The 26359-nt window shown below is 32.0% G+C and overlaps 1 protein-coding gene across 4 annotated transcripts; it reads right to left on the reverse strand.

Annotated features, from left to right (window-relative positions):
* Positions 1-26359, reverse strand: LOC148622098 (uncharacterized). Of its 4 annotated transcripts, none has more exons than XM_088571661.1 (13): positions 25722-26328; positions 12149-12206; positions 10949-11050; positions 10581-10661; positions 9415-9495; positions 6736-6912; positions 5350-5421; positions 4323-4349; positions 3871-3960; positions 3584-3655; positions 2381-2410; positions 1180-1265; positions 1-734 (listed from the first exon to the last, which is right to left on the reverse strand). In XM_088571661.1, the coding sequence occupies exons 1-13, from the start codon at positions 25950-25952 to the stop codon at positions 714-716; spliced, it is 1128 nt and encodes a 375-aa protein (XP_088427787.1). In that variant the 5' UTR covers positions 25953-26328; the 3' UTR covers positions 1-713. The 4 variants fall into 4 exon arrangements, with proteins under 4 accessions (XP_088427787.1, XP_088427786.1, XP_088427785.1 ...); XM_088571660.1 differs by having other exon boundaries at positions 10949-11053; positions 25722-26326; XM_088571659.1 differs by having other exon boundaries at positions 10949-11065; positions 25722-26323.

Consider the following 26359-nt stretch of genomic DNA (forward strand, 5'->3'; position numbering starts at 1 on the left):
TGCACCATCTTTCAATTCTTTATTTTCAAATGTTCTCTACAAGAATTAACAAATCATCTATTATGAAAAACATTTCCAATAGAATACTGTCAGCGTGTCTAACGAACCCACAATTGCATGGCTTTCACTATAGTCGTAAAGTACTAAAAGTCTAGCTTCGGTCTCATAAGCATATCAGTAATGCATGACAAGCTTACGGCTTATAAGCATGCTAGACTGAATGAAAAAACTACAAACCTTTTAAGGTCGTTCATTAATCTATACGTCGCTTTTTGTACAGCTTTTTATTATGATATCAAAAGCAAGAACATATGTCATGCAAATGAAACAGTCGTCAATATACATACATGTAGAAATATCAACAGCCACACGTCATTGTTGAATTAAAGTAAGTATCACAGTCTGGCCGCAACAGTGAAAAGACACTAACCAAGACAGATAAAACAAACGATATAATATTAGCAGGATTATATTATCTACAATGTATGAAACTATATTACAATGTCATTGTAGAGGAAACAGTCAATTTTACTTCAGAATGTTTTCTAGTGCAACTTACTGCATTTACACTGAATCAACACGTTATAGATTTTTTTTCATCTATTCAACTTTTATTTCAGTGGCTTTTACCACACATTTTCTCCTCTTTCAACAATACACATGTTTTGACAGTAAATGACAGGTCATCAGTCCATGTAATCACATGTATTTTGTTACCTCGTTTTAAGAAGCAACTGAAAAAAAACAAAGACATTTCAGTACAAAACATCTCACGATGAACTTCACAAAGCTATCAAATACTACATACATCAATTATCTTAATAAGTTTCTATATCTAAAACATTATAATATTGGAAATATCCACAAGACACCAACCTCCCTCCGAGGTATCATGAACTCAAATGATAATGTTATTTAAATAGTTGTCAGATAACATTAAATTATAAATGAAATAGTAAATAAATATCGTTACATAATTTGATATAACTGCATTTAATGCGTTATTTGCCTTTTAGTGATAACAAATATAGCATTATGCTAAAGTGTTTCTACAGATCTTCTTTTACAACATTGCAAATTACATTGCTTCACTTACTTATAATGTATATATTATTCGGATCTTTTCAATACTTGTTATGAATTTTATTTGTATATTTACTTTTATTTGATACAACTTACCTTTAATACTTGTAAAATAGCAATAAGGACTATTGATGCTTTTAAGTGGGTTGCATTGCTATCACCATTTCCCCTTGCTTTAGCATCTAAAAAGATATATTAAAGTCATAAAATTGGTGACTGGTATTAAGTACTCTTTCACTCTTACTTGTTATATCGATCAAATCGAGATTGTAATGTACACCCCATATTGTTTCGTTTAATGTTAACTGTAAAGTTTTAATTAGTCGCCTGCACTTCGTGACATTATTCAACTTGTATTGAATAAAACTTATAATTTGATTAATCTTCATAATGAACGGCGTTCTCATGTAACAGAAAAAAACGTAGATGGCTTCCGGAAAAAGCAACATATGTAAAACTACGACGTTCCACTATAGCTAACTTTATTGTTATAAAGTCACAAGCTTTTCCTTCAATTTAACACAATTTCTTTCATTATGTTTTTCCCAAGGGCTCATTGACCTACAAGGATGTATAATTTATCAGACAGAAGATTTTACGATCGTAAGCAGACAATTCAGTCCCTTTATATGAAGAATGTACTTATTTAATGTTGATTCACAGATTCCTTTGATGTTTGTAATAATACCTAAGACATTATCATGATTGTTTAGTTGCGTGTATTGTATATATGATATCGGCTTGCATAAAATCACGGCTACCATACTACGTTATCAGTAGAACGGACGGTGAATATTAATGTTCCGGGTTTGTCTTGAAATGCAGTGTATCTAAAGAAACCATATAGACTCAAACACAATCAATATAACTAATAAGGTTTCCTATTGATTCCATCCATGTTTTCTGTCAATGATTTTGTGTAGTTAAGTAAAACTTTAAATTACTTTATCAATGACATTGCTCAATGATGAAACATTTATTTCCATTTGACCTGTTTTGTAAAGAGCTCCTCAAATATAAGATTAAACGTAATCAGAAAAAAATAAATGTACACATTTTCTGGTTGATAAATATAAAAGTTGTTTTCGTTTAAAATTTATCTCATGGGTACGTATACATTTATTTTTAGAATTGTAAAAGGCTTTAATAATCGTGATAAAACAGCAAGAAAACTCCGCAATTAGACATTGATATTTTCAATGGTCACTATGGGGATAGGACAATATTGTCATTATTTCTATATTTCTATTTTATCCCTTTTATTCATGGTCTATCAAAAGATGAAATAAAAGATTACCTTTATAGTGTGATAATGGTGCTTTTCTATCTGAAATGTAAAATATGAGGGCCAGATATTGTAGTTAAGTGATGAAAGCAATGGTTTATCAGTATGAAACGTTTCACGTGGACCAAACAAATTCCATATTTGTTATATGTATTAACCGATGTGTTTGCATCACTTGTATCAAATATTGACACATAGAGGTGTTTTATCCACATGTCTTATATTTTCCCCAAACAATAGTGTCAATGTTTTCTCTATGTAAGTGTATAAAACTTCGCTATTCTTTTGTATAGTATTTTATGCTTTATTCAATAATAATATGAAAGGGCAACGTCGAATATAGCATGATAACCATTTCATCAGTAAAGAGAAATAAGTGTAAGAAACAGACTAAATACGCCACCAAAACTTGTAACATGAATACGGCGCACAAATGTTTTTAAAACACCATTCTAGCTATTAATGTTAACTAATATTAAAAGTAGAATGAAGGAAATGCGTGCAATCAAGGTAATATTGCAATATCAATTTCAACTTTAAATCAAGAGGAAGCAGGAATATACAATGATACAATAATTGAATATCAAAGACAGAAACTTCAATTTGTAAACGGAAATTGATTAAAATGAGGAAGACGAATACTTAGAACTGCTGCTCCAGGTGCTTAGATAAACAAGAATGGACAGACGAATGGTCGTGCAGACATACAGACAGACGGACGGGTTGATTTCAATATACCCCTAAAATTTCGTTTGCATAGGGTATAAAAATGTACACCCTACATTGCTTCACTTGGAACACACATTAATTCAGTTTATTTTTTATGCCAAGGGGAAACGAACGGATGATACAAGAGGAGCAACAGGTCACTAAACGAGCAAGATTACAAAACATCATATAGGTGAAAATATGAAACTCTTGAACTTTATATGGTTTTTTTTTTAGTTACATATGAAGTTTATATGTTATCTACAACAAATTTAGCAAAACTTTTGTCGAAAATATTGACTAATTTTGACATGCTCTATTTTTTTGTAATGGGGATTGTCACTAATGAATGAAACGAAATAAAATGTCGGTTTGTTAGAGCATTTTGTAGCAATTATCCTTCTTTTATCATCATTATTTCGATTTTATAATGCGTTTATTGTCATTATAACAATGATAACAATTTACCATCATATCATTATGAAAATGTTGGAACTACTATTTTACCTTCTGCATCTGTTTCAGGAAGAAATTTTCTATTTCTTATTTTCAGATTATCATTATCTGTTGATGTTATGACTACAATAAACAAAAAGAAAAAAAAACGTGTATTATATATATCAAGTTCCCATGATAACTTAGTAAAGGAATCATTTTATTTTTTAAAAGTAATCATATAACGAGAATAGATATGATGAATATGTCAAAGAAATTTATAAAAATTTTCATATAATGTTACAATAATTATAATCAGTAATAATGAAAATCACAAGGTAAATAGCCTATTACCTTACCTACTGTATCTCCCTTTTCACCCTTTTCTCCTTTACTTCCTTTCAAACCTATTACTCCATTCGGTCCCTTGTTACCATGATAACCAACACCTATAAATCAAATATCAATACACATGTACTTGTGTAGTTTATCACCTTCCTGAATGCATGAAATAACATTGTTAAGATAGATGTACTAGTAAGTAATGACAAATAGTTGTGAACAAGCGATACAGGTAATAAACTTTTACAATATATTGCAATCAAGAGGGTGGAATAAACATAGTAATTTCCTGTGATTTGTCAATTCAAAATGGATTTAAAATATTCGATAGGCATTCAAGGTTTGTGTAAAACTGCAAACTGTTTATATAACATATTTTACTTTTCAGCTAACATGCAGTTAGTAATACAGAATAGATAGAAAAAAGTGGAAAGTAATGGTAATGATTAGTAATTATAATGTATCTCACCTGGTTCCCCCTTTTCACCCATGTCCCCTGCAATAAATAAAATAATGTATATGTATATACTGAAACGTTTTTTTTTTCTCTTTACAACGTATTATTGCTATATACCTTAGAAAACTTTATACAGTTAACTATGTTTGATGTTTACCTCTTTATATGAATGTAAAACCATTGATTTCTTGCTGTTGAATGTAAAATAGTTAAGAGAAATTTGATTTAAATTAATTAGATATTACTTTAAGTTCAAGTTAATTTATTCAACAAATCTCATATAATGAAATATGAGATCAGAAAACAAAATATAAATGAAAATGGTAGAGAAAACTGAAAAAGTTAAATAAACGACAATTAAGCAAAGGTGGGGACTATAAAATTCCACAAATCCCTAATTGACTTGAAGAAAATTGGGATCCTCCACCCGAAGACTCAACATCTACAAAATAATTAAAGATAATAATAGTATGGGAAATATTTTATCTCGAAATATTTTAATAGTATTAGAAAATCCTAAAGTCAGGGAACAAAGTCAAAGTCAGGAGTATAAGGACCATATTGGCCTATATCGATTAATAAATCAATCAAAGTAAATGCATATTCAACTCTAGAATTTACCAGGCATTTGAATAACAATGTATGTACCTGAAGGAAATGACATAATCATAAGACAATCGGGTATGTATTACTGTACATAATATCTTTCGTTGTAAAATCGATCTAATTTAAACTTTCTTAAATGCAAATTAAACAATTTAAATAGAGATGAAAAGAAGGTGTCCATCTGGTTAACACGTTATGAATTAAACATCATGTGAGTTTTGAATAAATAACTTTTTTCACTTATTGATAAAAAACATAGTAAGTGACCCCCTAATACCTACCTGTGACAGTCATGACAACAATAAAAAAAAACAGTGTTTTATCAGTTAAAAGAAAACAACTTATTTGACTTGTAAAGAGACAAAGCTGCAATGAATATTAGAGTATGTATGAGTTCAGGTATACCTTATAAATGGTTCTTAGTATGACAAACCTTTGTCTCCTTTGTAGCCAGTGTAACCTAGTTGACCTCTGGTACCCTTGTCACCTTTCTGTCCTTTGCCACCTATTTATTATTTTAATATTCTCTTAATTTTGGGTTGGCGTTATATTTCAAAATAAAGTACTTAAAATGTTTTTTTCACAAATGCAGAACAGTAATTATCAATTATCAATTTTATTACACATAAATAATTAACAAATGGAATAAGATCAGGAAATAAAACAACATTAAAATCATTTACAGAAATTGAAATAGATTAAAAAATAATATGCAATGAACAAAAATGAATAAAATGCATCTACGTCGTGAATATTGTATGAGGTATATTATTGTGTTCTTAAGACATTTTGGTTAAATTGATATTTTGTTATTTTATTTCCATGTTCATGACTAATTGAACTCTCAGCAGAATTCATTTGCTACAAAACAGAAAATTGATATATATTCAGTTGTTTTAACAGTATCAATTAACTTGTAACAAAAGCACGAAAAAACGTTTAAAAATTGCAAATAGCCTGAAACGAAATAAATAATCGACGAACCATGTCAATTATTGCAGCTCAAAAGTCTAATAAAGCATTTTTCCTTCTGAACGATTGTCTCTAATGCAGTTACATATATATAATGTGAAAGGTTTACAAAAGCACTTTCTACACCTTAACAGTTCCTTAATAGTCTAAAACACCTTTAATTTATTCTTAGTACGGTTCTACTATCGGGGTGTTATATGATAGAAACCTCAATCACGTGTGCATTTATGAAATATTTTCATCCGATCTTGTCTAAAACGTCAACAAAAAAATATCTTTCGTATTCAACACTCGCTTTGTCTATAACAGTGAAAGTTATTTTCTTTAAATCAGTAAGACTTAACATAACATGGTTTATGCTATGAATACGAGTTGAGTGACTTCAGTACTTCTCCGTCTAAGAATCTGGCAAAATGCATATAAGGTCTGGCACATGAAGGGAAAATGTATTGCATTAACCAATTAAAGTGTTTTTAGAATTGGCCTTTTTAAGATACTGATAGTTCAAATTTAGTTGAAATGCACTACGAAAAAGTTATCCCTCACTCTTTCCCTATACAGGCAGTGTAGTAAAAATACGTCACAGATGCTTCAGGATAAACTTAAATAGCTTTTTGGTGGTTTTCTAGATGTACTGAATATATTTTAGGCAAAAATGACTCACTTGTGGAAAGTGATGTACCGTCTATTGCCTGATTCTTACACAGAATATTACTTAAATGTTGGTTACTGTGGTAGTGATAATTAACCCTTTCAAATTAATGAAGAAAAACGTTAAAATATATTACGTTGTATAATATGAACTGCAGGATTAAAGTAGCAAACAAAGCAATAAACTTGTACTTACAGGAGCAATTACCAATAGACTGTCCATGTATTCCTATATCTCCTTTTTGCCCTTTTATCCCAGGTGGTCCTTGAGGACCCATTAAGCCTGGAGGTCCTTCCACTCCTGGTATACCATCATTACCTTTTCGTCCTCTCTTCCCCGGGGGACCTTGAATACCAGCTGGACCTGGTGGTCCTGTAACAAAATTACCAGTAAAAAACCTCTACTTGTCTTGTAAATAGTTTACCTAATCAGTTACTCTAATGGTAAATGGAAAGGTTCACACAGGTACTTGATATATAATTTGTGATTGAGTACCATAGATTCGACCTTGTCATATGATTAGTTACAAAAACGTACTCGCTTAATCGATAAAACAATAAACTTTTATAACTTAGTTTAGTAATGAACCTTATTCTGATTTATGGCCATTACTTTAGCGTATAAAAATGACGACTTAAAGTGTTTGGCATATATTTTATTTTATCAGAAATATTATCGAAATGATATTCACGTGAAATAATATTCGCAGCTTGCGAGGTTCAGTGTAAATAATTTTTTTGATAATTATTTCAAAATGAAAAAAAGATAAGAAAAAATGGGAAAAAAATACCAAATTTTTTTTATAAGTCAATAAAACAAAACTCGTGACCAATTGAAAACAATATTACATCCAACAATAAATTACCGTAACTTTGCTAAAGGTATATAAAGCTAAATAAATTGTGTAAAAATGATCTTTGATATGTATTATATCTATTATTGTTTGTTCTTATCTAATGTGTAACGTGTACAGTCGGTTTTAAGTAACGTAAAACAGAAATAGGTTATTCATACCTTTTTTTACCTTTTAACAAAGGTATTATTATATTAAATTTGTCTAAGACAAAGTCTTGAATATAACAAGTCTTTTTGATACACTTCTACAGGTATATACACGCATGTCATACTATATTATCATTTCTATATTTATAAGCAGCTATTCGTAGAAAACTAGTAACTTTATATCCCTTAAGAATAAGAGAATCATCCGTGTAGACAATCACGTCAATCAATTACATCACATCAGTAGACATGATCATAATTGTAGTTTAACTTGTCGTTTGTTATTTTAGCGGAAATATCACAAAAGTAAATTACTATTCAACGAGTTTGATGTATTTTTACATGTTCATTTAACAATTAATGGTGAGAAGTCAAAATATATAGTGTATTAGATTTATAACAATATATGTGCACTTTTCATTGGTTTGATGATCGTCATCTTGAACTCGTGGATCGTTACGGTGTATCCATCTGCGCCATGAAAACTGATTTGTTCAACGTGTCATAGTTTTCCTTTCCTCTTTCGTTTACCGCGGACTTGACTTTTTTTATTAGCAACTCGGTAGAGGTTTCTAGAAAAGCAGAGGATGCTTACGCCACCGGCGCACCTGGTCCGTGCTCTTAGTTTTTAGTGTTTGTCTGTTTTCCATGTCTGGTCTTTGTCCCTGGATTACATTCTTTTGATTACAGTTATAACCTTAGTTCCCTGTATTTCTCTTTAACAGAAATAAAGTATCAGTTATCCAAAGGTCATTGTGCATTTTGAAGTTTTTAACTGGAAACACATTTTTTTTAATATTTATTAAACTGGTTTAAAGAGTCTGTCTGTGGAAACCAATATCCAAAACGATGGCAACAATTCTGTATAATGATGAGGTGGGGTCAGAAACAGGAGTGTCAAGACTTGTTTTCTAAAGGGAGTGTAGTAGAGTGAGAGGTATAGAAGAAAGTTTGGTTCTAATGTGATGAAGTCCAAGAGGTTTATGTGTGAAAGGAAAGAGACCATCTATGGAGACATCATGTAACTTAGGTGACGTATAGTGGCGATGGCCATGACTCCTTTCTCGTCTTGGATTTTTGTCAAATAAATTCATCACATTTATATTATTGTTATATTGGCTTGAAAGGTTTCCTTTACCTTTGATGTTATCATTGCATCCGTAAGGTATTGCAGTACCTAGTCTGCGTATCTAGTACTCCCCTCTTTCCCTACGATAGTTTTTACTTAGAACGGGACTGTTCGTAGGATGGTGTTTTTTTTTCTAAAATACGAACTTTCATAGAGAGGATTGAATGATCTTGTTGATTAAAGTGTTGATAAACTGTCGGGACTTTGGTGGTGTTAGCTCCCGAACGATGACCGCACATTCTTTTGTTTAATCGTTCTTGTGATTCTCCGACATATACTAAACTACATAAGTTGCATTCTAATCCATATATTAAGTTTTTTGATTTGCAACTTAAATCATCGTGACTTCATGTATGGAAGGTTTTGTTTGTAAGGGAACTGGAAAAGTAAGTGTCGGTTGTAAGAATATTGCATGTTTTGCAATTTTTAATACCACATTTTGATATGGCACAATGTGGTTCGTCATCGTTGTAGTCAAATATATCATTTAAAGTGATGGAACATGGTTTGATGATTTTGAAATAGTCCGAATTCTTGTACTGGAATAGATGGTCTGCAGATTAAACGTATGATTGGGTACTTTTTGTTGAATTGGTGGGGGTACTTTCCATACCAGATGTAAGCGTGCCAAGATTCCCATGTGGGGACATCACATTCTTACAAGACAACAATGTGTCCGATCTGATGTCAGGGATACACATCGATAATACAAAGTTAAAAAGTAAAATTAATAGCTAATTTACCTGAAGGCCCAGTTGCTCCTCCAAGACCACCTGGTCCTGCAGGCCCTGTATCCCCCTTTACACCTGAATCACCTTTTGGTCCTTAAATAATGATAATAATTCATAAAAATTAATATTTTTGTAAAGCCTGACCTAGATGGTTCTGGTCAATAGTTTCGTTAAAAATAAATAATGTATTAGTATGAAAAACTGCTTGTCCTCAGGTTTTCAATGATTTGCCCAACAAAGAAGACGATATTTTATATTACAAATACTGGAATTAAAATGCTACTGTATTAGAATAAAAGCTGTCTTAATTTCATATAACGTAATTTTGTTTTTGCTGCAAATGTTTTTTTTTTGTTTTATTACGATTTGATTCTTGTTTATATTTGTGTAAAATGACATTTCTTCTCAGGAATCTTGATATGATCAGTTTTCTGATTTTTATTAGTTTCTATGCTGATAACATTTCCTGGTTTTTACTTTCCCCGTCAGTAGCAAAGAATGACATAACACTTGGTCTCTCCGGAATTAACCTATTCATTTTAGGATGTTACTCCTTGATAATTCACGCTGGGCAACTAAAGTAATCAGTTTCATTGATTTGAGCAGAGCTTTCAGCACGATAACAAGATTTATCTAATAGATTGAACATAACTCTGAACAGATCTTGAGAAAGCCTTTGCAGGCTTCTGAGAATAGCATGATGTTAAAAGAAATAAAATACATTGTAGCACGTTAGAAAAAGAAAGAATTAAAATGTTTTCTTTGTTAAGGCTGTGGTTATTTTGTCATTAAAGAAAACGATTTTTTGATCTCGTGCATTGTGTAAATGTTAATTAAGATATACTAATGATTAAGATATACTCGCAGGATTTCCATGTATATATAACACAAGGTTTAGTACCAGAGGAAACTTGTGATGACTGATAACTTCGTTAGTGAAAGATGCAATTTAAAAATATATTGGCTTCCTAGGGGTTGGAAATATAGGCATCGATAAGATAACGTCAATCAGTTTTGTTCTTATTATAAGCTAAAATTACAATCAGTAAAAAAACTCAAAGTATTCCACTATTCTTTTCTGGGTCTAGTGAAACCATTTTATCACTTCTCTTCGTGCGGCTATATTCAAGTGTGAATTAAAACTAATAAACTATTTTTCCAACACACAGTTATCCTACCTTTTTCGCCATCAAAGCCAGGAAAGCCAAATAAACCATTATGACCTCTTTCGCCTGCATTTCCCTTCTCACCTTTTTCTCCTGCAGAAATTCATAGACGTTGTATATTTTTTTCTATCAGCATTGCACTTTAGATGAAATCAATGTACATTCTAATGAAGGCCTTAAATTAAGAGTGTCCATGGAATTTACAATTTAGTAAACTATCAACGTAATCTTGTATAAAATTTGTCAAACTTGTGTTGTAACCTATACGTTTAATATTTTAAATTATTACAAATTCTAGATTATAAATGCCCGATAACACCCATGTTCTGCTGTAAATAACAAAAACCAAGTAATGAACAAATAGTGTGTATCCAACTCACCGGCTTTACCATCTAGACCAGGGGGACCAGGGGGACCAGGAGGTCCTGGGCTACCTCGACCTCTCTCTTCTATCAAACGTCTTGATCGTGCATAGTAATCATCTTCTGGAAACATAGCTGATTTCAAGCAAAAAAAAAAAAAACAAAAAAAAAAAAAAAAACAAAAAAAAACACACTTATGATGCAGATATTTTGAAGGAGAACAATCTTTCTTTATTCATGCACGTAGATCTGAACGGGTGTGGGAAATCACTGGTTCGTTGTTCTTTTGAATTTGAATTTTAGTGAAAGGGAAAAAGCCGCACAGAACCCACTTTGTGATTTGTATTTGATCATTAGCACTAATCTATAGTTATACAATGTTATAGCAATTAACATATCGGAGAAATATCGAGATAGTAGAAAGAAAGTTGGACACGAAATACAGTGGAAGATGCCTTTCTCTCACAATTATTTTCAAGCTCCAAACAGCTCCAAACGTTCGGAAATCGCTCAAGACGCTGTACGTTACCGCCAGTCCTCTCAGAAAATTCAAGAATCCTGTTAAGTAGGGAAAAGTGATTGATTATACGCGAGTTATCCGATTGTTAAACTACGTTTGATTTGAATAATGTCCGAGAATTTCGAAGGACTTGTCTGCGGCGGTTAGTAAGAGAGAAAACGAACGTCGTCTGCCGTTGCGGGGAGCTTGTGTTATTGTATCTTATTATGGACCAAATATTGGCAAAGTTTGGATCTTTATGTTAACAAATAAAGCAAAAAAAACTGTTTTTTCGTTACAATGAAATTCAAACAAAGCATCTAACAAAAACCAAAATATTTGGCGAGAACACTTTTTTGTCAGAACGGTTAGATATATGAAGAATAAACAGAAATTATATTTCAATCAATGTAAACATTTACAGTTGTCTTGAAAAAAATCTAGATATATTTTCATAAGTTTTAATAAAAATTACAAAAATAACAATTATATTAGAAATGATGTGCATGTGTTCTCATCTGCAGCATTGGAATACTTAGGAAGTGTGAGATTCAAAAATAAATTGTAAACGGTTTTTACTTACAGATTATGCATTACTAAATTAATTGTATTGCTTTACTATTGATTTCCTAGTAACAAAATGAATATACATGGTCTTTAAATAACATGCAAATTGATAGGGAAAGTGAGTATATATTTTATTTTCTAGTGACACTTACCGGTTTGTTGTCGACATATATTTGATAGGGCTGTACATTGCTGCAAGAACCCATCACTCTGAAAACGAAGACGATTAAGTTAATGTTTTTGAAACCTGAGAGATGTTTTACTTAGTCATGGAAAATGTAAATTAAAACGTATATGTATAATGGAAAAGGATTTAATGCAAATTTTGTTTATAGCAAAGATAATGATTATCTTGTACGTGTTATTTTATGCAGATCTAAATGCTAAAATAAATAAATATAAGATCCAGAATTAAATATGTGTGAAATGTGTGATTTGAAGGTTTTGCAACTCAGTCTGCATGGAATAGAACAACCTAGAATTGTTAGAGGGTTACTCTGTTAGTAATATATAAAATACATCAGTTGAATTGACCTTTTGATACTTGTCTACGTAAAACATCTGCTTTATGTACACCTTATATTATTCATTTTAGCCATATACGCCCAGTCAAATTCCATTGATCGGCATATGAACAATTGCGATTCGCTCATGAGGTACAAGTTTGGTTACACGGATATAAACACATATTATGAAAAAAAGGAAGGAGGATACTTTTCTTTCCTCTTTGGATGCATACTTGCAATCTCATTATTTATAATAAGGTAGTGGGAAGGTTTCTTCCCACATGCTATGAATAATTTACATTTTATCATTAAGAAAACAATTATGGCCATAGCTCACTCTCTACGTTGACATGTACACTCTCTCACATCCAAAAAATCCAATAATTATATCAAGGATTCTATAGGTTTTGTTCTGTTTTACAAAAAAAAGAAAATACTTTATGCCTTCTTAAAACATCATAAACTAACATTCAATTTTTTTTTCTCGTGCTATTTATTAGAAAAATGACAACCTTAATTTCATGATTATGATGAATGCTCGTATCGTAGTATGCAAAGAAACGGGATATGATGGATTATGCGTCGACACAAAATGCTGCAATTATGGTGGTTTTGTTCATCGATAGCAGCAATCATAGAGAACAAAATACACCATAATTAATGCCATTTGTGAATTTCTTCCTGTTAGTAATTGTGAAATAAAATCCTTTTTAAATGGTTCCGGATGTCCAAATCCGAATTGTCTCGAATTCTAAATGTATTATTTAATTACCATAGTAACTGTTTTATTCTAGAACTTTATTAAAACAAAATGACATTTACAAAAAATTACAAATGTTTAACATTTGTTTGCATGATTTTAAAAATCCAAAGATTACAACTAAATAACATAATGTAATGTATATGAAAACTTTACTATGCTGAAAGCCCCGTCTGACAAAAAAGGATGACTTTATTGGAAAAAAATGTAAACCGACATTTAGTATAAAACATAATATTGTTAGCCACAAAGCGTCCTTGACAATCAGGAAACCTTGAGATGTATAGATCTACAAATTCTTTATTACGGAAAAAGATTAACTTTGATAACACCAGTCAAGTAGAATAAGATCATTACAGTATTAATTAAAGGTTTTATTCTTAATTATTCCGTACATTTTCCACAGTCATCTGGCAAACGGTGGATTTAAAAGGTATCTCTTCAAATAATTCTTATTTCACATAAGCTGGGTAATTATAGTGTCATGGAGGTGCTTTAGGATCAATCCGACTACTACATTGTATAAAATCATGTTTGAATCGGTTATCTAATTTTTATTTATTTTGGAATGATTTAATATGAATAGATATTAAAATATTATTTTGCACTCGACTGTGATATGGGTGGAAAGGATTACTACCTACCAGTATTTGAAATAAACCAATTGTCACACGGAGGTCTCTATTTCTGGTAACCAATTTCGATCAATCGGAATGATTCTATTGTACTATTAGGTACAAATTATTACTTTTTTCAAATTTAGTAGTATTATCAAAAAGCAATGAAAATAAATCTGGTATAACGTCGCAAAAACATGTATTTGCATAAATACAAAAGTACCAATCATATTAGTATATGAACTGCAAATTCATTTATACTGTTAATGTGTTTCAAGGAGTAATTTCCCATCACATTGATTATGTATCGGATAAGTGTTTGGTCATTTTTTGGTTACCCTTATCAGAAGCATTAGAATCAAATAGAAAAGAAGATCTTATCCCAAAAACTAATGGTATACAACAAGTTATCAAACAAAAGTATCAAAATAGAATGCCAAATCCAGCACCAAGAGGCTTAGTGGTAACAAAATCTTATCACTTGAGTTTAAAGAGTCAAAACTGTTGTAGCAGGTACTTTTTCGTCGATTAAAATGTATGCAACGCAGTATTCTGAGTACCCTCAAACTACAATTTGACTAATACCACGGCATTAAGAAAATGTGAACCCTATTTAATTATGTACAAGTACTCACATGTTTTCGGGACGTTATTATGGGTTTTGACTCAGTTTTGTTTGTAGATAAAAAACGAATCATGAAAGGTAAGACTTGAGGTGTGTTTATAAAAATTAAGAAAAGCTGCCTATACTACATGGATCTTATTTAATCATACTTTTTCATTGCATCGGTCGTATTATTTTCATTGTAATTCTTCATTACTGCAATGAATTTTAAAAGGCCATGATAGATAGAAGATCATAACAAAACCATGGAACTGATTAACTCTCGAAAATAGTCTAAAGGGATAGCTTAAAAGTACGTATTAAAGGTAAACATCTGAAAGTTAAAACTATCGGAATAGGCACGACTTGGTACGAGTATTCCAAATACAAATATTTGGTAAAACTAGGTTTTTAGAGCTCACTAAACCTCCCTCTTCCTTTACGCTCAATTGTTTTGGTATATTTCTACTGGCTGCCCTATTCCATCACTCTTATGAGGCTGACTTTATAGCTGAACTGATCCAGGAGAAAGAATAACGTTTAGCTTGATTCTTCTATCTCATTTTCCGTCATATAGATGACGTTTTGTCGTTTAAAAATCCCAGTTTTGGGGATTTCATACATCGCTTCTACCACAACGAACTTGAGATAAATATACTACAGACACTGTAAAATCAGTCTTATATCATGACCTACGCTTAGAGATCGATGTTAAAGGAAAACTAATGACCAAACTATACGACATACGTGATGACATTTCATCTGCAGCAACATCCCTTCAGCACCTCCGTATGGAGTTTTCATATCACGACTCATACGTTATGCCAAAGCTTGCCGTAACTACACAGACTTTTTGTATCACGCTAGGCTTCTTACGATATGGCTTGGCTTCTGGAACAGGATTATGTTGCTACAAGATTGAAGTCATCACAGTATAGAAGTTTTATGGTGGTCATCATGAAGTCGTGAATCGTTACGGTGTATCCATCAGCGCCATGAAAATTGATTAGTTCAACGTGTCTCTGGATTGCATTCTTTTGATTTCCGCTAGAATCGTGGTGACTTGATTACTCTTGCAATACAAATAGGCAGCATAAAATTGCCCCAGGATAAAGTATGCAAAACTCATTTGTCTGCAGTAGACCTCAGCGGAATTTATGTTGTAACAATTATGATCTACATAAAACTTAAGATAATATTTAAGTTATAGATTAAAGTCTTAGATATTTGTTTCTTTTGAATTGTTGATGTATAGTAAAACATTTAACTTATATTCAGAATAATGCCCAAAATACTGAATTATCAGAAGGTCAATTCAGAAACATCAGAATCCGAAGAAACATTCAAAACGTGAAAATATGAAATACAAATGATTTATACACACACACCGTAGACACCAGAATAAAACAAAATTGCATATAAGAACTGAAATAGCAAAAAATCTAAAGCATTTGCAGTATAATATCCCCAGCAACAACTGGGGATGATATATATTACTCCGGGCGGATAAGCACGTCCTGCTCCGCTAGCATAATTCGTCATATTACAAATGAGTAAAATCTTATAAGCATCATGTACGGTTGGTTGTCAATCCGATAAAAAGCGACATTTTACTGAAAATACATCGTTTCATCTTTGAGAAAATAACTCCATATAGACCATAAACATCTGTAGTGATGTAAGCAACTCAGGCTGAAAATAAGTCTTGAAGTTTATTTGATAGTATTAAAGCTTGCTCTTTAAAAAAAATAAGTGAGTAAATGACATGTAGACATATATTAAGTGTAATATGGATTCTTCATGGTGTGGAGATGTAGGTGATTACTAATAATTTCCTTTTTTAATATAATAGTCCTTGTAAAACCAAATTTCATACGAATATAGAAAGAGATTAGCCAAAAGTGATGAACAGTTTGTTACCATAGGTATTCGAATGGTCTGTAAAAACACATGTCCTAAAAACTCAACAAAAATACTGTGGATCGGAAATTTTAAATTCCGACTCAGAGTAATTGTGTGGAAAAAAAAGGATTTTTGGACAAAATAAGCCTCTCTCTATCAACTAGATAACCATATTATGTAAAAAAAAACATTGGATAGATAAAAACAAAGATAAATGATTTAGCTTCCCTCACGGAACTGTGAGGAACCCTTTTACAAAAGGCCAGGCTATCACAAAGAAGACACTCGAGTATGTCTTTTAAATTTTGATCGGATTTACGTGTTTTGTAGAGTAGGCTTTATGAAAGTAACTTTTGCTCTGAGAAGTAAAATCCTCTTTCTTCAGACATGTTCAAATATCACAATCAAGATATTGGGACCGAACAACTGGTCCAAACCCTCCAGTTCTAGTTACATTGAACATTATACTGTTATTATTGAAACCAACCACCTGATAAATATAAAGCGTCGCCAACCTTCTTACCTCATATATGGTTACATTACATATTTTATTGTGGATATACGCACCTATTTACTGGTAAAGGTATCGCCAATCTTCTTACTTCCGATATGGTTACATGAAATATTTCATCTTGAATATAGGTACCAATCAACTGGTAAATATAAGGCGTCACGAACCTTCTTGCGTTAGATATGGTTTCATTACATATTTCACTGGGATATAGGCACAAATCAAGTGGTAAATATAAGGCATCGGCAACCTCCTTACGTCAGATATGGTTACATGACATATTTCATTGGGGATATAGACACCTTTCAACTAGTAAATATAAGGCATCACCAACCTCCTAACGCCAGATATGGTTACATTATAGATTTCACTGTGTATTTAGTCACCTATTACTGGTAAATATAAGGCATTAGCAACCTCCTTACGTCAGATATGGTTACATGATATATTTCACGGTGGATGTATGCACCAATCAACTGCTAAATAAACATTGGAACTTTTTAATCCATTTCACAGCATTTAGGAACATCCCACTGCAGCAAGCATTTCCATTTGTGAGATGAAATCGCTCAAATATTGCAGCTATAAAATTATTTTAGTATTGCTTAGATCCATATAGTACTTTAGGCTAAGTCAGTGACATTTCAGGACGAAAGTATCAATACATTTAGAGGTTTGGAGGCTCCCTGGTGTAGAATCATAAATGTGACGAAACCATAACTACCAACAGTTGGGAATAAATATCTTTATTACCCACAATTTTTATCGTATGGCCTTGTTTCAGGGAGACTTTTTAAAACGCACCATTGACTGTTATTTAATTATCACGTTCTATTATTCAAGACTATGATCATATAGCGTCCTACAACTAATGATTTATTCATTGTTCTCTTCTTTGATTTGCGGGGGAATTCAATTTTCGAACTACAAAAACAGATCTAAAAAGTCAAAAATTGCTGCAGGAATATTCTATTGCTCAATCAGATAATGAAAACGATGTGGAATATTATTTTGCATTTTGCACAATTTCAATAAAAACCAGCGAGTCATAACTTTACTTGTGAAGATAATTCGAATAGCTTTCAGATGTTTTTTTGTTTTAAAACGTTAAATCGTAAAAGGTAGAAAAAAAACTAAATTATTTCTTTTATGATAACATCCCTTCGGCTCCTGCGTATGGAGTGTTCATATCACAACCCATACGTTATGCCAGAGCTTGCCGAAACTACGCAGACTTTTTGTATCGCGCTAGAACTCTAACAAATAGGCTTCTGGAACAGGGTTATGTTGCTACAAGATTGAAGTCATCACTACGGAAGTTTTATGGTCGGTATCATGAACTCGTGGATCGTTATGGTGTATCCATCTGCACCATGAAAACTGATTTATTCAACGGGTCATAGTTTTCCTTCCCTCGTTTGTCTACCCCGGACTTTTTATGAGCAACACGGCGGGTGTTTCTAGAAAAGCAGAGGACGCTTACTCTACCGGTGCACCTGGTCCATGCTCCGAGTTTTTAGTGGAGTCCAAGTTGCTCATTTACTTTTGTTACTTTGTATGTATGATTTTAGTTACTTTATGTTCTTTGTTGTGTATGTCTGTTTTCCATGTCTGGTCTTTGTCCCTGGATTACATTTTTTTGATTACCGCTATAACCTTGGTTCCCTTGATTACTCTTTCACACCACTGGGTCGATACCTCTGCTGGTGGATTTTGACCCCGAGGGTATCATCAACCCAGTAATACAATTTTTAAAATTAATGGTAAGAACCAAACTTTATTATATACCTCTCACTCTACTACACTACTTTGGATATTGGTTTCCACAGACTCTTTAAACCAGTTTGTGTCAAAAGTCAAGATGAAGAAAAACGATCATTTCTTCCACTACCGTTTGTCAACAAAGGTATAGATGCAATTAATTTGGCTAACATACTCCATCATAAAAACGTTACCAACAAAATTCCCCCATATTTCAAAGACAAATCCATACCAATTATTTCATATTTCTAGTTATTTTCAGTTATAAAAGGCTATTGCAGAACCTCGAGATTGAGGACTTCAAGGCTAAGCCACCTGACTGTTCTTGCAAAACCTCTCCATTCAAATATGGTCCTTCTGGTCACGTCGTTACGGGAGATTTAACCATTATCGAAAACGAATCTCTGCGTAATATCCTTTCTAAAGGTCCTAAGTACCGTGAACCACGCTCCATAAATTGGAATTATGACTTTAAAGTTCTATAGATGCCGTCGAGGAAAATGCAAGAAAATGGATAAAACGAGAACACGAAGACATTGATTCTCTGTCAGAGTGGTTAAAGGCCGTAAGGTCTTTAATTTTGAAACGAATGAAAGTTTTAAGTAGGTCAATGAGTGCCAAGCTACATCAGTTTTCAAAGACCCCGATGTAGCAAAAACATTGTCTACTATACATGACAAATATGTTGTCGTACCAGCAGACAAAGCCCGAAATAACATTGTTTTTGTCTGCAAAACGTTTTATATCCAATGTTTATTATCAGAGGTAGACGTAGAAAATAATAGCAGTGATAAGACCTACACTGCTACCACTCTCTCCAAAGAAGAGATTGTGGAAAACCATAAATCTGTGCTAACCTCTTTTGGTCTCTCTACCAAGGACGATGATTGTGATTTACCGTCTATGTACTGGATTCCTAAACTTCACAAGAATCCATACAAAGAACGTTTCATAGCTGGATCTGCAAAATGTACCACCAAACCTCTTTCAAAACTTTTAACTTCTATACTCACAACTGTCAAAGAGAGTCTACAGTCCTACCACAACACTTGTTACTCCCGTAGTGGTATTAATTCAATGTGGATCCTGAAAAATTCGAAAGATCTTTTGGAGACAATCAGTTCAAGACTATTATCTGAATATAATAGCATTAAAACCTATGATTTTTCAGCACTGTATACTTCTATACCCCATACTCAGTTAAAATCCCGAGTTAAAAACATTATACATCGTTGTTTTTCCAAAAAAGATGGTACACCTAGATATAAATATATAGTTCTTGGTAGAGATTCCTCATACTTTGTAAGAAATAATTCCAAATCATCTTCCAAATATACAGAGGAAGATGTTTACAAACTGCTGTAATTTTTAATTGACAACATATTTGTCCAGTGTGGTGGACGTGTTTTTCAACAAACAGTCGGCATTTCAATAGGAACAAATTGTGCTCCTTTACTTGCTGACCTATTCCGTCACTCTTATAAGGCTGACTTTATAGCTGATCTGATCAGAAAGAAAGAATATTGTTTGGCTAGATTCTTCAATCTCAGTTTCCGCTATATGGATGACGTATTATCTTTAAACAATCCTAATTTCGGGGATTTGATACATCGCATCTACCCAAAAGAACTTGAGATAAAGGATACTACAGACACTGTGAAGTCTGCCTCATATCTTGACCTACACATAGAAATCGATGGTAAAGGAAAACTATTGACCAAACTTTACGACAAACGTGATGACTTTTCATTTAGAATTGTCAATTTTCCTTTCATCTGTGGCAACATCCCTTCGGCTCCTGCGTATGGAGTGTTCATATCAAAATTCATACGTTATGCCAGAGCTTGCCGAAACTACGCAGACTTTTTGTATCGCGCTAGAATTCTAACAAATAGGCTTCTGGAACAGGGTTATGTTGCTACAAGATTGAAGTCATCACTACAGAAGTTTTGTGGTCGGTATCATGAACTCGTGGATCGTTATGGTGTATCCATCTGCACCATGAAAACTGATTTATTCAACGGGTCATAGTTTTCCTTCCCTCGTTTGTCTACCCCGGACTTTTTATGAGCAACTCGGTGGGTGTCCATAGAAAAGCAGAGGACGCTTACCCTACCGGTGCACCTGGTCCATGCTCCCAGTTTTTAGTGGAGTCCGAGTTGCTCATTTACTTTTGTTACTTTGTATGTATGATTTTAGTTACTTTATGTTCCTTTTTGTGTATGTCTGATTTCCATGTCTGGTCTTTGTCCCTGGATTACATTCTTTTGATTACCGCTATAACCTTGGTTCCCTTGATTACTCTTTCTCAGACGGCATGTAGTCATGGTATGATTTTTCATCGTGTTAATAGGATAGTTAACTATCATACTTGCGATTATGGCACTTTGTCTGGAATACAATACTTGTATGCACAAACGGACCTATAGATTCATGTGTTTTGTGCTTCGGACGGTTTTTGTGACTTTGGTGTAAATATAGGACAATAAAGAAATGTAAAAAACGTTATTGAAACACATTGAACATATTTTAATACAAAATTGTAAATAAACTGAGACAGATGTTTTAAAGTTGTTAACAACTAGGAGAGAAAATTCATTGAGCGTTTTTAATTTATTATTTAGGCCTTTCATGTATTGATGGAGTATTTGTACTTAACAACCCGATTCAATAGGTTTCATTAAAATCCCAACTTAAAGTCACCTAATAGTATAATTAGGCGTTTTCTCCAATGTGTTTTATATCAAACAATTGAATGAAATTTAGTCCTATCCCCCCTTTTTAGGGACCAACTTAAGATTTTAACGATACCAGCCTATTGGAGAGCAGAACCTGTAAAAAAAATCAAACATTTCTTTTGGTTTTAATGTAATCTCATAGCATAAATCGTGAGATATATGTTTATAAAAGTGGATATATATATATATTTTTGATTTCTCAAATTTCAATTTTTGATTCCCATTGTGCCATTTCAAGATTCTTATCGATCACATCAGGATTAAACGTTGATCCCCGGATAAGACACCATTTACTCAGAAAGTCCTTTTGGAATGTAAAGGACGCTTAACTTCTTGTTCACCTGATAAATGCTACCAACTAATGGCTTACATATAATTTTTTTTTCACTTTTCCTTTTAGTTTCAACTTTATGTTTGATGTTTTTGTACCGACTCTCGTTTTTGTCTCATGACCTTTGACATTTGAATTCTACTTTATTCACGATTTGCCTGATATATTAATCGATGGATTGATTGGTGTTTAACCCCAAGCAGCCCTTATTCGGCTATATCTAGAAAATGAACATGAAATGATTGATTAAATGAACCTCAAATGATTTTGAAATGGAAAATGGGAAAACAAACAAGGATAGAGTGTCGAATATTTTTTATTGCCACTGGAATAGGGCAAAGTACGTAGGCTAAAACAATGTAGCCCTCGAGGCTCATACTCCTGTCGAATACTACAGCAGGGTTCTCTTAAATGTGCGAGAAACGTGACATTTTTTCCAACACGGTGTAACAATATGGTTTGCAGTGAGGTTTTCCATATCATGGTTAGACGACCCAGTATGTAGGATGCCAGGGATAGCCCATTCAACCACATGGGGCACACAATTAAGTCGCTCTTTTGTCAGAGCGACCCAAACACCGGCCAGGATTCTTATCCCTGCTGTCAGTCAATTCATTTGACACCCTGAACCGATTTGTCTGACTTAACTTTATCTATATTTACGAAATGTAATGAATTTATGAAGCGTTTTAATATAAAAGATTCCTGGTGCCTTCATAAAGCTTGTTTAAATTGATGAAATTAGGTATTAGCAAACAATATGTTCTTGAAAAATTGAAAAAGGTATGCTTTTCGTTGTTCATCAAAAATAATGATAGTGATCGAAATGAATTATAGTCATAATTAAGAAAAGCTGTAAATGGGGATTTCATGATATGGAAATATATTTGCCAATTTTACAAAATGTACACATCATTAACGTTTATCGTACAATTTTCTATATAGTGCCTTACATGATAGTGTAAACCTAAAAAGATGTATTTTTGCTTGCTGAGGCAAAAAAGTCATTATGGTATGTAAGAACGTGAATTACATAATAAAAATGATATTTTTGAGCAAAAATGTTTTATTTCCTATTCGTATAAGGGTTTTTTTCTGTTGATTTTTGGAAACACAAAACATATCAAAAGTATCATATGACAATATTTTACCCTTCACTATAGAAGTAACCTCTTATAGTAGTATCAAATTACAGATGTTACAATGAAGTCAAAATCCATCACCAAACACGACATAATGAATTGAGAAACTGAAACAACAGATAGAAATCTAAACACAATTAAAGTAAAAGTAACTAACAAATTACAATGTTGTAACGTCAAACGTTATAAAAGTAAAAGTAACAAACAAATTACAATTTTGTAATGCCATGTCAAACGTTATAAAAGTAAAAGTAACAAACAAATTACAATATTGTAATGTCATATCAAACGTTATAAAAGTAAAAGTAACAAACAAATACAATGTTTTCATATCAAACACACTATTTTTTTTTAAATTATCTAAAAAGATAAATATGCGTATGCTAATTATACTTTATTATAGGTTTGCCAAACGTATTATTTAATTGTGTATATAGTATAAATTCTACGAGTTGATTGAAATCTATAAAACATATCTTGTATATTCAAACAAGCATATCAAAAGTTATTTGAGAATATTATGAAAAATAAATTTACACATTTTGCAAGATTGTACCGGGATTTCACCATTTGCACATTTCTGATGTGATACACTTAAGGTGATAATTCAGATTTTTGAAAGTAAGTTTTTATAATTCTTATTAGTGTTCTTATGCTTTTCAATCTTCATGTTGAATTGATATATATCGCTTCAGACTTTCAAAGTTTCAAACTATGTATTAAAATCTACCGTACAAACTTACACGAGATGCCTAATGACGCAAAGCACTATAAAACTATAATAAACATTCTCATATTAATCAAATTATTGATTTTTTTAGTTAACTGTCTTCCAAGTATTTGATCTTGAATCACTGTAAGCAAGCTTCTTAGCATTTTATTATCTTTCCTGTGTTCAGTAAATGGCCAGAATACTTTTATTCTGCCTTTTTATTCACATTCTTATGCATGTTACATTGCAGCTAATTCCATGTATTATTCAATTATTAATAAACCTAGATAATGCAGCTTCCGTGGTGTCTTACATGTTAGATAATTTACGACGAATTCTCTTTGAAGTTAATGGCTATCTTTCATAACAATGAATTAAACATTACATCTCCAAACAAACCAAAATGAGACTACATTCAACCCGTTTATCAGTGTTTACTTATCCATTATTTAAAAAAGGAATGCATGACATTGGTTTGTTACAACATTGTCTTATTGATGTATTTTGCTTGATTTTATTTCACAAACTTGATATTTTCATGTTGTATCGTTCCAATCAACAATAAAATGGTTTTCGGTACACACTGTTGCGTGTAAAATAGCTTATAAAAATAATAGATTAATTGTAGCATTCTTTTTATGTAAACGGAAAAGAGAATAAATATGGTAGCAAAGTAAATAAAATAAGCATACAATGGGTAAGTTAAGTGGTAACACATTTTATTTTTTTTGTTTTAAATTGTGTACTTTTTAATCAAACCATACGCAAAGTAATTGAAAAATTTCATTTCCAAGTATTGTCGGGAAACCTAATTTATTCGTTTAATCCTTTTATAGGACTGTCCAATTAAAAACCAGGCAGATCATATGATATCGGTGGCACATAGTAAATTTTATCTGACCAATGTTTTATGGAAGGGAAAGTTCTCTATAAAAAGTTGATAACTCAGAATGAACGGTCAGTTCCCTATGATATCAACTTAACTATGAACAGATAACAAATAGTTACCATTATATTAAAGTTAACAGTATTTTCTATGTAAATGTAATTTGTTTTTTTCTTACAATTGCAGTTAATTACAAACTAACATTCATTTCATAGAAAATATGAATGTGTGATATATAATGCATGAAATGCATATGAAAATCAAATATCGCATGTGTCACGCGCAGCATGAGTTTTCTATGACCACTCTCCTAAAAATTTTGCGGTACTTTTTCGTCATGCTTTTCTTACTTGTTCAGAAAATATTTTGCATGAAACGAACGTAACGCATCCAAACAATACAAAATAGAAATGCAAAAATCTGCAAATTAGACAATAGTCCCAACAGTACATAACAGAAACACATTGAGAACTTTAACCTGATTTATGACCCCCAATTCAAAACAAACTTTAGCCGGATTTAAATGAATTAGATATATTGTCCTGTCATTTGACACATTACTAACTTTAAATGGCAGAAATGCATATAATAATCATATAACATATTTCCATATTGTTATTTTATAGACAATGAGTAAAGTATAAAATTGAGGTGGTATTGGGATTGAAAGATGACTTATTCAATGATAGAAGTAACTTCACTAAAAGCTATAAGAATAGTCCGATGAAACATCCAAGCATCAATGATTAATAATATTCTCCATCCAAGAGCTTAACTAAGATATACAAGCCATATAATTTACCGTTGATATCAGCAGCACGATATAAAGCAAACAACATTAAGAATAGTTCATCTCTTTTTGGGAAAAAAATTGACACTAGTAATTTACATACCTTTCCGTATTAATTTGTACTTGTATTTTTATCTTACGTGAATATCTTATAATTGTATATGTTTTGTAAAATTATGTTAATGTTAAATAAGGACCAATCACAGCTTAATATTCGGAGTGTTGAAGACAAGACAGTGTTTATATGTATCTTAGCAGTATTTAGCTTTTTTTTGGATTTTGATCCTATCAAAAAATTGTTCCCATATATTCATTTTATTGTTTGTTACTGAACTGAAAATAGGCGATGCAACGTCATGTAACTTAACACAAACATGTACTTTTAAGTATTAAAAACATTTTATAACCGGTTCCAACCTAAAAGTATTATGAAGAGGTAAAAATGTAATGACATTTCTAACTCACCGACTGGAAATATGGACGATTTGTCTCTCGTTTTTCTCGTTGAATTTCATCAGCAGTTACGTTAAACTTTCCATTAAAAAGAATTGCACTATCACTTGTTTTATTACTATCCGCATGCCCACTGAATAATAGATATAAAGAAAATGTACACAAAGTCACATTCAGTATTAGAAAACTATATATAATTTTTAAATGAAATGTCAAACTGTACTGAGACTTTAGTACTTCCATATCTCTGCCTGTGTTAGGTCACGTTTGATCGAAATAGGCACCGATAAATAATAAAATATGTAAAAAAAAAAGAAATATCTTATTTCCTCATTTTATTACACGTGATTGGTTAATCCATAGTAAATTCTAAAATATTCCATAAAAGTTTACTTGATTACTCCTCTTTAAAGCAGACTAATAACTGCCGCATAAATAAGAAAATACAAAAATGTTATTCCTTAAACCACGTGGCCTAAACATTATTAGGTCTATCGATCAAACTACAGCTAAAACTTTTGAGTATCGAAGGCAAAAAGCGTGAGAAACAGAATGATTCCCATATTTGTATTAGAGTCAAGATATTGACTTCCACAGGGACTTTTGTGTGTAATAAATGGAAAATAATTGGAAATCTTGTTCAGTGATGC

The sequence above is a fragment of the Perna viridis genome, chromosome 3, assembly GCF_037379345.1.
Source record: "Perna viridis isolate PV_CMFRI_1.1 ecotype Kerala chromosome 3, ASM3737934v1, whole genome shotgun sequence".
NCBI classification, from domain to species: Eukaryota; Metazoa; Mollusca; class Bivalvia; order Mytilida; family Mytilidae; genus Perna; species Perna viridis.

What these genes read in the sequence shown, in the direction of transcription:
- LOC148622098 (XM_088571659.1), bottom strand. Translation starts at nt 25,952, where the DNA reads ATGGAAGTACTAAAGTCTCAGTACAGTTTGACATTTCATTTAAAAATT. An exon ending in TGGCTTTGATGGCGAAAAAG is followed by an intron (nt 9,496 to 10,580) that starts GTAGGATAACTG and finishes TCATTATTTAAG; the next exon opens with GACCAAAAGGTGATTCAGGT. An exon ending in TGAAAAGGGAGATACAGTAG is followed by an intron (nt 3,656 to 3,870) that starts GTAAGGTAATAG and finishes TGTTTATTGTAG; the next exon opens with TCATAACATCAACAGATAAT.